At 39.1% G+C, this 16224-nt stretch overlaps 1 protein-coding gene across 2 annotated transcripts in view; it reads right to left on the bottom strand.

The window, feature by feature from the left end:
* Positions 1–13435, bottom strand: part of atrnl1b (attractin-like 1b) — a 93977-nt gene extending 80542 nt beyond the window's left edge. For both annotated transcript variants that reach the window (XM_047376964.1, XM_047376965.1), the window contains exons 1-5: positions 12366–13435; positions 7735–7818; positions 5490–5603; positions 4320–4448; positions 3841–4049 (exon numbers count right to left, since the gene is read on the bottom strand). In XM_047376964.1, coding sequence (XP_047232920.1) covers positions 3841–4049; positions 4320–4448; positions 5490–5603; positions 7735–7818; positions 12366–12616 — 787 coding nt within the window. In that variant the 5' untranslated portion in view covers positions 12617–13435. The remainder of the gene's footprint in view (positions 1–3840; positions 4050–4319; positions 4449–5489; positions 5604–7734; positions 7819–12365) is intronic.
* Positions 13436–16224: the final 2789 nt, after the last annotated feature.

The raw sequence follows: 16224 nt of genomic DNA on the forward strand, positions 1-16224 counted from the left end.
ATAAGTCAGTCATAGCTGACAACCACACTAGACTTTCAAAATAAGACTTACACATACTCTATAAAATAAAAGCCTTTTGTTCACACTAAACATCAACTTCCATATTTATAAATTATTTTTTAAAGCTGATAACAGCGTACGCAAGCAGGTTCTATATGACTAATGGAAGTAACCCAGATTTGAAAGGACAACCCTGCTAGATTTTCAAAATAAGACAAAACATGCTCTACCAAATAAAAGCCTTTACATTTTAAACTATAGAAAATTGGAGGACTTGGCTTCACACTACTGTTGGAGCACACCCAGTGTAGGAAATAGGACCATGTTGGTCTTTTAAAATAAAGCTTACTGAAACATTCAAAATAAAAGCCTCAATCTTTAATAGTTACTAATGATTATTTAAGCTGATAATAGCATACATAATGATTATAGAATAGGAAGTAGGTTCTATATAACTAATGGAACCAACCCAGACCTGAAAGGACAACCATGCTGGATTTTCAAAATTAGACAAAACATGCTCTACAAAATAAAAGCCTTTACATTTTAAATTATAAATAATTGCAGGATTGGGCTTCACACTACTGTTGGAGCTCACCCAGTGTTGGAAATAGGACCATGTCGGCCTTTTAAAATAAAGCTTACTGAAACATTCTAAATTAAACCCTCAGTCTTCCAGAGTTACAAGTAATTTTTTAAGCTGATAATAGCATACATAATGGTTTTAGAACAGCAACCAGGTTCTTTATATTTAGTGGAAGTACGCCAGACCTGAAAGGACAACTATACTGGACTTTCAAAACAACACCTAGACATACCCTACAAAATAAACGTCTTCATATTTCACACAGCGATAATTACAGCATTGGTCTTAACACTATCGCTGGGACTCTGTGATGGAAATGGATCTACTTTATCCTTTCAAAATAAACTCACTGATATTTACAAAATAAAAGCCTCAACATTCCTTAGTTGGGGCCTGCCATAGCAATGAAGGGAGAACAGTGAGTGGCCTGACTCCCATGCCATTGCCTGGTGGCACCTATTACTACACATCTCTAAACTGGACTCTTTATTTATTGGCGACTGCCAAAGCAATGCAAGGACGCATGATTACTTGTGAAAAAAGAACAGGTCTAGATAGACATCTTAACCTTCTACCCTCAATCGTGATGCACACCGTTCTGTTGCTTTGGTTCTATACCTCAGCCCCACAACCTTTGGCTCTGGTCCGAGAAGCACGCACCAAGAGGCAGGCCCCGTCTAAATTTCTTCAGAAATGTTCTAGTTTATTATTATTATTGTGTGATTGCTGAAGAGTGAATAATTTTAAACAGCAATTTCATAGACTTTTGAATATACGCTGTAGTAAGCATTAGCATTTTAGCTAATTTTAGCTTATATATTGCTTTTTGCATGGTAGATGGGTTAAAATTAATATCAGCCTTCATGCTAGTGATAGCCAATATGCTAATGTTAGCATTTTAGCTTCTCTTTCTCCTCTCTTCTCTCTTAGCTGAAGAACACTTTTGCGTTTTTTAGGCAATTTCTTGTTTGTTTTTGTATTTCTTCAGCGTATTTGTTGTTAGTTAATTTTTTCTGAAATTTCTGCTATTTCTTTATGTATTTTAGCACTGACTTCAAATTCTTAGGCTATATTTTTGCTCCAGTGCTATGCTTTTTCAGCTCATCTATGGGCAGCTCTTTCCTGCTTTTTTAAAGTTTTTGTCAGTTCTTGCATTTCAACAACTACTTCAACAAGTAGTTTTGAGGTGACTGTACATTGTTAAGCTGTTTTATAGCTAATAGTCTTCCAGCTCAAACAGATCAGATGACAGTTTTTCTTTGCTGTTTCTGCCATTTCTACTAATTTATCAGATTTCAGCAGATTTTCTGCAGTCAATTTCAGCTTGTTTCTGCCAGCTTTCAGCTAAAAGATTCAGCTTACACTGCATTTTCGCAGGAAATGCAAATTTTTCAAGTAACTCTTAATTTGAACTGCAGAAATGCCAAACATATGCCTGAAGTAATCCATAAGCGATAATGAACAAGGAAGCGCCAAATTGTAGCGTGTATTGATGAAGGGCACACTGAAGAAGTGAATGAGTATGTCAAGTTTCATCTTGCAAACGCATTTGCTTCCTTCCAGCTGGAGAAATATAATAAGCCACAATCGAAAGGCTTATCAACATGATACCAATCAGAATTACAGTGAGACATAACACAACACAGCTGTTCCTGTTTTGCCTGACAGCACACTGCTCATGACATCACTACCAGCAGATGAAAAGACAATGGACAGACTTTTTTAAGGAACAACTACAGCCATTATGATGCAAAAATTCAGTCAACATTTCAAGGGAGGGTCAGCCAGTAATGGGATTCTTGCAAACCCTTCAACAGGCCTCAGCAATACTGAGAAGTTCACCTTTTTGCTGATGACGCAAGCTATGGACTCAATTAGACCTGAGGTTATGCTAAGGTATCTGTTACCAAGCTGTCCGAAGCAGACATCCTGAGTCCTGTAAAATGCTTGGTGGAGCTTCCATTTGTTGGATAAACATATCCAACACATTCTACAAGTGGTCGATCCAGATCTGATTCCCTAATAAACCAAGTCAGGACCTCTAGATTGTTTTTCCATGCAAGCACAAAGCGTTATCATGCTGAGAACTCGTAACGATCAGGGTATAAGATTTCTGTAAATGGGTGCAGCAAAATCAGCAGAAATGGTTGAGCTGTGTGTCTGAAACATCTAGACAAACTGCCCAAGCATCACGGTATCACTATAAACGTTCCTTTTACCCCCTTCTTTAACAGTCAAGGGGTCAAGTTCTGATACTCAAAAGCCCATTGTAGCCACTTTTGGTGGTGAGTGTTTATCCGTCATTTTAGGGCAGGTGTATTTAAAATGAGTGTGACACCATTCTTTCGAAACCATCATTCACCCTTCAAGAATCTGAGCCACAGATTAAGATGGGGTCAGTAACGACCAAGGAGGCGGTTGATTAGTTTACTTTTTTGGATCGATTCTGGTACTGACCAACTTGGACCAGAAACATCCTGCTAAATTTGTAGTTGGCCCACAAAATCAGCAATCACATTTATTGCATTTATCAAAAATGCTCAAGAGATGCGAAAGAAACGGCCAAAGTGACCAGAGTCGCTCCACCTGCATAAAGTAGCCCACAGTTGGTACTCCACCAACCTACTGCTGTGCAATGCCGGTCAACAGGCTAAAAGAAAGCCAAGTAAGTAACTAAAAGATTTTTTATAGGACACCTTTCAGTGCATTACAGAAAATAACCTGATAAAATATGCGATGACGGATATTACATAAAACAGAAATACAGAAATTAAATCTGTATAAAAACGCAAGTCCAACTAAAAGCTTTTTGAACTAAAAATGTCTTTATCTGCTTTTCAAAAGTATCCTTTGAGTCCAAACTCCTTAAAGACTGTGAATCCCCTGACTTTATTTTTAGCATCTCTCTGACAGATTACCACAACCACCAGTTCTTAGGTATTGTTGCTTCAGATTTTGAAGTTATGGACTTTACTATCCATCAAAACAACAATAAATTAATATCATAGGTAACTTAATAAATACATTATAAATGCAATAATTAAAATACTTTTATTTTGGAAGAAGCCGGAATAATAGCTGTTTTTTTATAAGCACTTAGATAGCATTCTACCTTGCAGATTAAATTTTTGTTAAAATCCCGTGATAATCCATACCGGTTTATGTCAACTTTTCCTTTTTTGACAGATACATCCCTCCTACTTCCAGTAGTCACTCCAACATACAACACAATCTTTTTCCCCCTCGGCTCTCACCTTGCCAGCTGTCATTGCAGACACACAGCTTCTCGCCAGTGAGGTCGCAGTAGCCATGGTCAGGGCTCCCGCAGTTGTCCCTACAGTAGGGGATGTCACAGGCCTCACCCTTCCAGTACTTGTCACATTCACAGTACACTCTGCTGGCAGCCGAGTTCCCCGGGGTGCACTTCCCATGACCGGAGCAGTTATTGGGACAGGAGTTTATCCTGAAAATAGCTTTAAGTTAACATGAGTTGTCCAAGGACTGTAGTGATGCATAGAAAAATACTCAGCAGATCATCAACCGTTACTTCAGATTGGTTCAAGTAGCCTCCAGCTGCTGTTAATAAAGAACTTACTCATGAAAAATAACAATTAGAATCGACAGTAAACACTCTTTCCAACTCAGGTTCCTCCAATAAAACAATACAGCCCTTTGCTCTTTTATGTCTTTACAAGTGTTTCCCAAATTCAAATGTTTTGCATAAAGTACTTACGAGTAGAATATGTTAAATCCTGTCAGGTTATAAGCAGCATCGCTGAAAAAGTGCAGCAGTGCATAGCCTGAAGTCGTCTCAACTTCAGGAACCGTCTCATTACCTCGTGTTTCTGGTACGATCAGGCCACTGTCGAAATATGCACAAAATGCATTTATTCTTTTTAAATACTTCTACGTTGCAAAAACAAATCCTTAACTTTGTGCTACATCGCTGTGTAAAGAGCAGGAGTCTGCAACCTGTGGCTCTGGAGCAGCAAGTGGTTCTTTGGACCTTCCACAATGGCTCTTAATAACTTTGGCTAAAAACAAAAATCATAAAAAAAAACAACTAATGTTTAAAATACAGATATGATAACTGGAGGCACCGGCCCCGATTTCCTTAATTTTGGAAGATCGGTGATTGGCCAATACTTACATGTGAAACTGATCTTATCCACTTGTTTAACCAAATGTGCAAGTTTTGTTTCTTTTTAAAATGTGAAAAACTGAAGACTAAAGGAACTACAATGCTCTAAACCTTTCATTTATATTTGAGAGCGCTACCGCATGTGCAGTTAAAACAAGTTTATATTGTTTCAGGAGTATTGTTCAATGTTTAGCAATAAAATAAAATTGGAACATTGAAGGTGTTTTGTGACCTTATAACACCTGACAGTGTCAGTTATTAAAAAAGACATCTGTATTGGCCAAAATTGGAATCGGCAGGCCAGGCAAGATCAGTAAATCGGTGCACCCTAATAACAACAAATGCAAGTTTAAGCATCTTTTGAATTTCACAACAGAATGACACTAAAAGCACCAGTAATATTTTTTAAGTCAAATTTTCTTCATTTTGTTGGAAACTATGAACTTTTTCCTAAATCATTTTCCACAAACATAACTTAAAAGAACATTTGTCAATCTTCATTTTGTGAAAAGTTTTATGTTTTTCTTTATTTTAAAAGCTGAAAATTTGAAATAAAATAATGGGTCATAATATATGAAAACACATTTCTGTAATAGATATTTATTTGACTGAGGCCAAACATGGCTTATAAAGGTTGCAGACCCCTGATCTAGAGGAATGTTACAAGAAATAAGTCTAAAATGGATAAACTATTTTAACTAGGAAAAAAAAATGCTCCTGTGACAAAGAAACTGATGAAGTGATCAATCTGGGGTTTCTCACCTGAAAACAGCAACCAGTGGAGCATAAACGGAGTCTCCGTCATAGACGTACATGTGGTCCCAACTGCATTCTGTGGCAAAGTGGTTGAATCTTAACCGCAGAACTGCATTGGGGCTGAAAGAAGAAAACCATTGAGTTTCTGTCTGATGTGTGAATGTTGGAATAACAAAACTTAATTTTGGTTAGAATATAAAAACCACAAACATTAGGATAAAAAAACTAGAACTTCAAAACGTTCTGTTATTTCACGCAACAGAAATCAGCAATAGCAACAACAAAAAAATCATTGTATGTATATGTTTAATTATTGGGAGAAATGTAAGGGAAATTCCTAACAGGACACCCAACAGTTTTTATTTAATGCCTCCACTTTCTGTGAAGCCTAAAACAAGAGTATTTAAGTAGCCATTTCAGTTCCTTTTGTAATGGATTAAAAAAGCAAGTATAACAATAATGATTTCGTTTTGGCCTAATTATGCTCTTAATCCACAGAAATATCCCTAATGTCCAAACTCAAGAGGGCCTGAAAATAACAAGCCAACTTTGGCCAATTATATTTCCAGTGAATGGTGGTTAGAGCTGGCATGAAAATTAAAGGCCTCAAAAAGTAAAGAGGTTATAGCTGCCTCATGTCAACGATTGCTTATGAAAGAGTAACAGGAACACAAGGCCTGGCATGTAATCATATGGAAACCTTAACATGTGCCATTTAGTTCTACATTGTGCCGTTTAAGCTGCATCCGTAGGTTTGGTTTAAAGGAATGCCTCAAATTAACTGGGCGCTGGTCATTTTTCCACATTTGTACCAAACTTTAGTTCGGCACAAAAGCCAAGGAGCCATTTGCCACTGGGAGTTTTGGGGTTCTTTGTAACTTTGTTTTTATTAGCTACATTTGAAAAAGAAAAAAAAGAACACAGCAGGAGACTGAATCTTATAGATTTCTATATACGGTGCCTTCCAGTCTTCTGTATATAGTCAATTTTTCCCATAATACAGGTTTGTTCACCAGTTTGAGTCGACTGGTTGGCGCTTCAGCCCCACTTTAACAAACCGAGAGATGAAGTAATACAATCTACTCTTAGTCTACTGTAAGAAAACATGAATATAAATGATCAATAAAAACTACAAGCAGAAGTTTATCCGTTGGTAGCAGTCGACAACTGGGATCAGAACCACAATCAACGGAAATAACACGAAATATTACATACCGTATTTTCCGCACTATAAGGCGCACCTTCAATGAATGGCCTATTTTAGAACGTTTTTCATATATAGGGCGCACCGGATTATAAGGCGCATAGAATAGAAGCTACTGCAGTCAAACGTTTGACTGGGGTTGCGTTATGCATCCACTAGATGGAGCTGTGCTAAAGAGAATGTCAACAAAACAGTCAGATAAGTCAGTCAGTCAAACTTTATTGATACACTACAAACCAGCGTTCTGATAACTTCATTCACTCTCATGGTAAGGTCTCCTCTACATAGAATTCTATTGAATAGAGCCAACCGCACGTTAGGAATGCATTGGAGTCTATGAAGTTGAAATCAAACGTTAGTTAAAACGTGAAAGGGAACTTTTCCCTGATTCAGTAAACACGTAAAAGAAACAGTTTGATGCACTAAATCAAATGTTAGTACATTCACAATATAGTAGCGTTAACTGTTGAATTCTCTCGCTGCTGCTCTATTCCCATGTTCGACTGCGTAGCTGACAGCCTTGAGTTTGAACTCAGCATCGTAAGCGTGTCTCTTGAAAGGTGCAATTTTGGGGTCGTTATACACACACAAGTGGTGTTGGACTAGGAGTAAGCACAGTACAGGTGTTTACCGCTATTACTTCGGCGACACCCCTGACTACGGTAGCCGTAATGCTGTAAGCGGTGCGGCTTTGTAGTTTACCAGTCGTACTGAAACATTTTGACAGAGCGCCGTGTACAACCAGTATGGATCAACCAATTAACCAATTGATCCATATATAAGGCGCTCCGGATTACAAGGCGCACTGTCATTTTTTGGGGAAATTGATGGATTTTAAGTGCGCCTTATAGTGCGGAAAATACGGTAATTAAAATTAATCATGAGGTATGAGGCTTTTTAGGGTTATTTAACTCCATAATTCATCAAAATTGTAAATTGTACTGAAGCCAAAGTTATTTCTAAATTCACAGTAAAGTAATTATTAATAAATTCCACATCATGCTGCGACTGTAGAGCTTCTGTGCAACAAATGAACAAAAAACTTACTATGCCTCAATGAGCCAGGTGCACTTTGTTTTGAACTTGTAGTTGAAGGGCCCATCGGTGAGGTACCCTGACAGTTCTGTCAATCTGGAAAATTAAAAACAAAACATCAAAAATACATGTTTCACTGGCTTGGTATGCACAGTGTGGAAAACATATTAATGAAACAATGTAAATGCTTCCTCCCCCAGTGAGAGGATGTGGTGACTCAGATAGGATCAGATTGGGCTGTTATGGTTTTGGATTTGATTGGGCCCTCTGACGGATGGTGACCAAACATGAAAACATGAGCTCTCTTTATAATCACCTCCCCCACCATGTGATGAAGCAATTCTGCCCTGATGGGAGGGGTCTCTGTTGTGGGGCCACACACATCCAAATGTTTTCTGAGTATCTGGGTAAAAAAACTCCATTTCATTGCAAAACACCCATATCTATTATTGATTAAAAGGTGCAGCAATTATGATCACATCTCAGATTTGTTATACCAGACCAAAGCAGATTTTTTCAACAAGACTTCAATTATAACATCACACAGTGCACTCAGTTCTGCCGATTAAACACAGTCACACATAAAACCAGCACAGGATGAGGCCCAAGCAAGGTAATTGCCAACTGCGATGTTTCCCAACGATAGAGTTAATATAATAAGACAAACACCATCTGTATGCATCACAACAAGTTAGACTTGGAGAACCTCCGCTCAGGCTAAATATTTTCTTGTTACTGGGATGCGTTTACATTTCAGCAGAAATGTTTTCTATGTTAAAGCAGAGACAAAGGAGCCCAAAAATGATTTTCTTCCAGATCAGACAGAGTTCAGATGGGGGCAAATGCATCACAAATACATGGCATGTTCACAGAGGTAGTTAATAAAACAGACTAATTGACCGCTGCTTCATTTAGGCCACTGATTTATGACACTTTTAGATCCTTGGAGGGCTTTAAAGACTCCTGTTTAGAACAGTTTGGAGCTGGGGAAAAACACTGCCTTGGAAAAATAGGCACTATTTTGTTACTTTACGACCTACACAACTCGATGTATTTCATTAGGATTTTATGTGACAGACCAACACAAAACAATGTATAATTTGTTTTCTTTACAAAGCTTAAAATGCTCGTCAGAGATTTTGGTTGTAATTTAACCAAACCGGAAAAACCTTAAGGGGCATAAATTCTTCTTCAAGGTTTTGTATATGACAGCATATGCATATATGTAGTCTTAGTCTTGATCTGGAGCTTTAAAGCTGCAGTGGGGAGTTCTGAGAAAACTGTGGACTTAGCCTGAAAGTTTGAACAAGCACATCTTACAGGTGCCTCCCCTTTGCTTTCTGCTGTGGTTGTTTCTGACCAAGAGTGGTGTATTTCTGCAAATGGCAGTAGGACCACTGGGAGGAGAACAGAGGAGCTTGATTTTTTTTCCCATAAATAATCTGTTTGATATCATACTGTCAGGACATAGTGACACTTAACAAATCTGTAAAAAACATAAATTTTTACAAAGTTACCTACTGCAGCCTTAAACAAAAGAAGTGCTTTCCATACCAAAACACAGCATCCAAAGGATGTTTATTTGTACAAAAAAGATGAATCCTTAATTTTGCACCTGACGCTTCCCTGAGCAACCCAATCTGTTCAGCAGCCTGTGTGGTTTACAACACTTTGACACAGAATGCACATATAAACACACGAATGAGGACAGAATTTCCAAGCAGTTATGTGCATGCCAAACACTATAAATGCCAAGGGTTCAAGTATCATCACAGTTCAAGAGTTTGTGCCCTGCCGAGGCGCTATTCCACAACATGTCAGATGACAACCAGCGACAAACACATAAACACATTTGGCGCAATGCTATTTACAGAGACCGAGTCACATCTGTGTCACTGAGAGCGGCTCAGATGTATTGAAAGGCCATCCCAAGCTATTGTCAAGCTGACATTCATTAGTTCTGCCATCCTCAGACTTTATTATATTTGCCCTTTTAGTCGTTTATCTGCATTAGACCATCCAATAACACATATTTCTTCCTTTTGAGAATTCAGCCAATAAAAGCACTGCTACAAGAGTGGAGAGGTTTATGGAAATTTAACTGGATTACAGATGCTTTCTCAAAGCCACCGGGTGCTCGCTCTTGTCACAAAGGCAAACTGATTTATTAGTTTGGAGATTTCATTCAGAATCTACTTGCAAATACTGTAGGACTTTAAACCAATAAGCCAGTGCATACAGAGTGTTAATGGTTAAGAATATTTGTTGTGGCATAGAGACATATTTAGAAAATCGTATGACACAAAGCTAAAAAGCACTATATCAGGAGAATAGAATCGATATTAGATCTGGTACACTTAACGGCAGAATTTCATACATTTCTTTCCTGAGTTTTCCAAAGGTCTAGAGTCAGTTTAGCCCATTTTTAAAGTTTAAACACAAATGTTAAAAATATGCATTGCAGATATTTTGCCAAATACATGAACAGCGCGATAGATGGGTGGATGGATGGACGGATGGATGGATCATCTACGCAATTTCCATACTTATCCAATCCATACCTTTTCAGACGTATCCATACCATGTAGGAATCCTGTCACTGATGAATAAGTACATTATCTGGAGTTTACACTGTGAATGTTTCTATGCCCAGACTAAATTATGGGAGAAAATGTAAGCAACACAATATCTAATAAAATATCCATTTGTATCATGCATCAGCCATGCTGGATAATGGAAAATTAATGCACTTAACAGTACAAAGAATAAAAATATAGAAAGAGTAAAAATTACCACAAGCTGGTGGCTACCCACACAAGCTATTAAAAAAAAGTCACTTCTTTCATTAAAAAAAGAAAAACCTGAATTAATATTGTTGTAGCCTATTAAGAAAACAACAGTTATGTGATTTCTTGGGTTTAATATAATATACGACCCAATGTCAAGTCTTTTGCAACCTTGCAAGAACACAATGATCCCCGATGCTCTGAAGCCACATATGGCTTTTACCATGTTTCTTTATAAGAAATGTCAAAGACTGAGCAATATTTCTAAAGAAAAAGAAAAAACTAACTAAATTATTTCAGTTTTTTAAGTGTTTTCCGACAGTACGTGCACCGTGGGGATAGTATATTCACAGTGATGTCTGGTTTTAGTTTCCCGCCTGCATGACGTTTTGTTCAAATTCCAAATAGTTACATATGATCTGAGCAGAGCATCTTCTTCAACATGTTTTATATGTCCACCACACGGCTTGTGGGAAAACTGCAAACAAAACATCTTCCCATCATGGAACTTCACCATAAGGTCCATATTGCTGGTTGACACAACTAATGGGTTTTCTACAGTCAGATTCTCCCACTTGAATGGCAGATCTCTGCAGCTCCTCCAGGATTACCATTGGCTTCTTGACTGCTTCTCTTGCTAATGGTGTTTCTGCCCTGCCCATCATTGTAGGTATATAACCAAGGAGGTTTGCAGTCGTTTCATACTTTTTCCATGATCGGTGGATGGTTTGATGGGTGTTCTGCGAGCTCTTCAAGCAAGCTTAAATTATTGTTTAATAATCTAATTAAGTTTTAAATTTATCCACAACCTCATCCGTGGCTTGTCTGGTGTGTTTGCTGCTTTTCATGACGTTTGTGTACTAATGCTTTCTAACATATCTATTAAGCCTTCACACAACAGCGTTATTTATACTAGGGTTGCAATGACATCAGGATAACACGTACTTAATGACTATTGATTAAAACAAACACATATTTTTCCCACTTTTTTTCTGCTACTTTCCTTTCATTGCTCCCTTTTCTATGAGCTTTAGCATCTCACCTACTAAAATAGAGCAATTGTATGCATCAAGGTAAGTTAGAGACAATCCTGTGGGACAAATATTTTATGGGCATGCAGTGTAAAAGAATGGCGCCTAAAATCATGATATCCAACAAAAATTGCATCCAGTCATTTGCAATATTACATCGATACTGCAATGTCAATTACGATTCAATATATTCTGCAGCTCTAATTTATACTTGGATCAAACTACACACCAGTGAACACTATTAATGGCAGTTGGTTGCACTGGATTTTATTTTGAGGGGTATCAGAGTAAATCACTGGTTTCTTTCCATCTATCCCAATCCCAATATAATACACTGACATTTGGGGGCCAAAACAAATAATGGTGAGCTACTGTCTAGACCACCTGTGAGAGTGTTTTTGTAATTCTCCCAACATTCAGAGACACTGATAAAAGTGATGGGAATTATGGTGTTACAGTTGCTTAGTCAAAATGTTTACTGACAAACATGAAGTGAAGATCTGACAGATAATACAGTACACTGTGTCGGTTTTTGTTTGAATAATGTGGGATGCATCTCAGGTCTGCTAACTTTTTCCACAATGCCTGGTTTTGAACTGCACTCTATTACGCAGCCAGATATAAAGAGTGTTTTTGGTCCTTTGCACAAGAAGGATGCACACAGAGGTGTCTGCTGATGACTTTCACTGACCCTACTTTTTAGAATTAAACAGCAGCCACAGGATCACACTGGATGCTGCTCACCTCCTTTTCTCCCTGCCTCTGATCGACCCTAAAGAAATGATTCAGAAACTCAGCTTCGGGAAGAGGATTTTATCCCACTTACTTGAACCTCCCTTGGCAGTGCTGGCAATGATCTCCGACCCATCCTCGCTCGCAGACGCAGGAGCCGTTGATGCATTTCCCCGAGTTGCAGCTCTTGTCACAGGATTTCGCAGGGGAAGCGTGCGTTAACAGCACGAAGGAAAACAACGCACACACCACCAGATATTTGTTGATTCCCCTCGGATCGCTCCTTGAAGCTAGCTTCGGCCCGAACAGTAAAAGTCTAGGGTTGAATTTTCCTCCAAGCTCCATGGTTCTTCTTCTTTCTTCCTCCCCTCCAGGTCGACCAAGCGGGGCCTCCTCAGGGAGAAAGCCTCGACTTCTCAGGACGCTTCAACTATAACAAAGAAGTCCTGCATATTTGTTGAGTGGTGGGCATACACAATTAGGACTTAAAAAGGTCTAAAATAATTGCAATGTGTGCCCAACTAAAGCTGCTCGGTTAACCGCATGCATAGATATGGAGTGAGCGAAATTCCCTTCACCAGACAACGATTTAAATACAATAAAATGAAACCAAAAACGCTTCAGCAGCTTATTCGTTGAATATTTTCATGTGTTCAACAAATAGAGTTTGTTAGACCGAGTAGCTAATGTGTTGTTTGATGCGTTTCTAGGGTTTACTGCACGATTCTCTCCCAAATACCATCTCAGCAGCCATTTTAATGCGTTAACAACCCTTCATACTAAAAGTGGGTCGTCCCACTAGCTTCTGGTCTATAACCGGATCTTTTTTCCCTAAACAATCTCATATAAAAAAAACCTAAAGTAGCCCGAGTCAGAGAACAGGGTTGCCGCAGTGGATGTGCTGCGATTTGGGAACCGGATGGCTATTCTTGCCCCTCTGCTTGGGAGTGTATTTTCAGCGAACACTTCAGCTACTGTTTAGCCAAACGATCGGTTTCCACTGCGGCTCCAGGTTTCTTCAAATGTGGCTTTCTGTCACATTAACGTCTGTTGTTGTTTCCTTTGTATTCCAGTTGAAAAAATAACTTGTTTCTCTCGAAGCTTGACAACAGGCAGCGATGCGAAGCTAGCTCAGCGAGAGCTCCTTGGTTTGTAGAAAGCTAAACACAGCTTGCGCATGCGTACTGCAAACAAGCCCCACTTAAAGGTACAGCGCTCAGAAACGCGCAGAGCCAATGCGACACTTGTAGATCAAAGTTTAATTGTTGTGTTATTTTAGATGTCTGTTGTTATATATTCCGTTGTCAAAGAAGAACAAATATTTTCCTGGGGTTTTACAATGGTCTTTGCAGCAAGATGCTGCATCTCTTCAATAAGTCTGTTGTGGAGAGTGTGATCTCTTCAGCCATCATCTGCGGGGGTAGCACCATCAGAACCAGGGACTTAAAAAAGCTCAATAAGCTAATAAGGAAGGCTGGCTTTGTTCTGGGGACTCCTCTGGAACCTCTGGAGATCAATGTGCAAAGAAGGATTCTTCATAACATGAAGAACATTATGGAGAACCCTGAGCATCATCTTCATAAGGCTGTTGTACAACAACATTGTCTTCAGACAGAAGCTTCTTCACATCGTCTGTAAGACAGACCGGTACAGGAGATCCTTCCTGACCACAGCCATCAGCATCTACAACGGTTCTTTGAGGAAACACGTAGAATTAGTACAACACACAAGCATGGGCTTTGCACCCTCACAATACCAACTTGAAGATGATCCACGCATCTGTCAAGGCCAATAAGAGTGTAACAACCCAGGATATCTCCTCTGGGATCTTCTGGGTTGCACAGTCTCATTTCATTCGGTAGTGTTTCACACCAAAACCACAAAATAACTATTAACTGTTATCAGAGCGTGAAATTAAAATGTTTTGTAATTAGTTTTTCATTTTTAGTTAAAAAATAAAATTATTTATTAGGCTCTCAGATCATACTGTTGAAGGGTTTGTTAACTATCTTCCTCAAAGAACATAGAGATTTAAGCAAATACTGTCATCTCCAATTAACTCATTGTAGCTATGGTGTCCCTCAGGGGTTTGTCTTAGAACCACTCCTAACTACAAGGGTTGGACAATGAAACTGAAACACCTGTCATTTTGGTGTGGGAGGTTTCATGGCTAAATTAGACCAGCCTGGTAGCCAGTCTTCATTGATTGCACATTGCACCAGTAAGAGCAGAGAGTGAAGGTTCAATTAGCAGGGTAAGAGCACAGTTTTGCTCAAAATATTGAAATGCACACAACATTATGGGTGACATACCAGAGTTCAAAAGAGGACAAATTGTTGGTGCACATCTTGCTGGCGCATCTGTGACCAAGACAGCAAGTCTTTGTGATGTATCAAGAGCCACGGTATCCAGGGTAATGTCAGCATACCACCAAGAAGGACGAACCACATCCAACAGGATTAACTGTGGACGCAAGAGGAAGCTGTCTGAAAGGGATATTCGGGTGCTAACCTGGATTGTATCCAAAAAACATAAAAACCACGGCTGCCCAAATCACGGCAGAATTAAATGTGCACCTCAACTCTCCTGTTTCCACCAGAACTGTCCGTCGGGAACTCTACAGGGTCAATATACACGGCCGGGCTGCTATAGCCAAACCTTTGGTCACTCATGCCAATGCCAAACGTCGGTTTCAATGGTGCAAGCAGCGCAAATCTTGGGCTGTGGATAATGTGAAACATGTATTGTTCTCTGATGACTCCACCTTTACTGTTTTCCCCACATCCGGGAGAGTTACGGTGTGGAGAAGCCCCAAAGAAGCGTACCAACCCAGACTGTTGCATGCCCAGAGTGAAGCATGGGGTGGATCAGTGATGGTTTGGGCTGCCATATCATGGCATTCCCGTGGCCCAATACTTGTGCTAGATGGACGCGTCACTGCCAAGGACTACCGAACCATTCTTGAGGACCATGTGCATCCAATGGTTCAAACATTGTATCCTGAAGGCGGTGCCGTGTATCAGGATGACAATGCACCAATACACACAGCAAGACTGGTGAAAGATTGGTTTGATGAACATGAAAGTGAAGTTGAACATCTCTCATGGCCTGCACAGTCACCAGATCTAAATATTATTGAGCCACTTTGGGGTGTTTTGGAGGAGCGTGTCAGGAAACATTTTCCTCCACCAGTATCACGTAGTGACCTGACCACTATCCTGCAAGAAGAATGGCTTAAAATCCCTCTGACCACTGTGCAGGACTTGTATATGTCATTCCCAAGATGAATAGACGCTGTATTGGCTGCAAAAGGAGGCCCTACACCATACTAATAAATTATTGTGGTCTAAAACCAGGTGTTTCAGTTTCATTGTCCAACCCCTGTATCTTCTATTTCAAAAACATTGTCAGTAATGCCACCACTACAAACATTATTTTTGCATTGATGATAATGATGTTCTTACTCAACTGTTTTTCAAAATTTACTGTCAAATTTGGGTGATTTAAAATTACTTTTTAACTCAAAGAAACAAAACTCCAATCAACACTTTTACCATTTTTACTTGAGTTTTCTGTTACTTAATTTACCTGCTAAGCACATTATTCCTACCTTGTGTAGGAATAATGCTAAACAAATAAACTTGCCTTTGTCTTTTAATACCAATATGACAACTCTCTCATTCTCTGTTATGTCTCCTATTCAGATATTGGCAAAGAATTCTCATCATTCCATCTCTATTACATCTCATCATTTTGATTACATGTATTTGGTTTGATTGTTGTTACTTGTCCGGCGTCAACTTGCTCTGCTGTCTGTTGCACCCATACATTCCATATATTAGTGTTTTCTGGTTAGGTCAAATAAAAATGTGAAGATATTAGCAGTTTTTCTGTCCCACCTGCAGATGGCAACGTTGGATAGTGGCACTAAGAACAAAATCTCACTTCGTTAG

The sequence above is a fragment of the Girardinichthys multiradiatus genome, chromosome 10 (genome assembly GCF_021462225.1).
Source record: "Girardinichthys multiradiatus isolate DD_20200921_A chromosome 10, DD_fGirMul_XY1, whole genome shotgun sequence".
NCBI lineage: Eukaryota > Metazoa > Chordata > Actinopteri > Cyprinodontiformes > Goodeidae > Girardinichthys > Girardinichthys multiradiatus.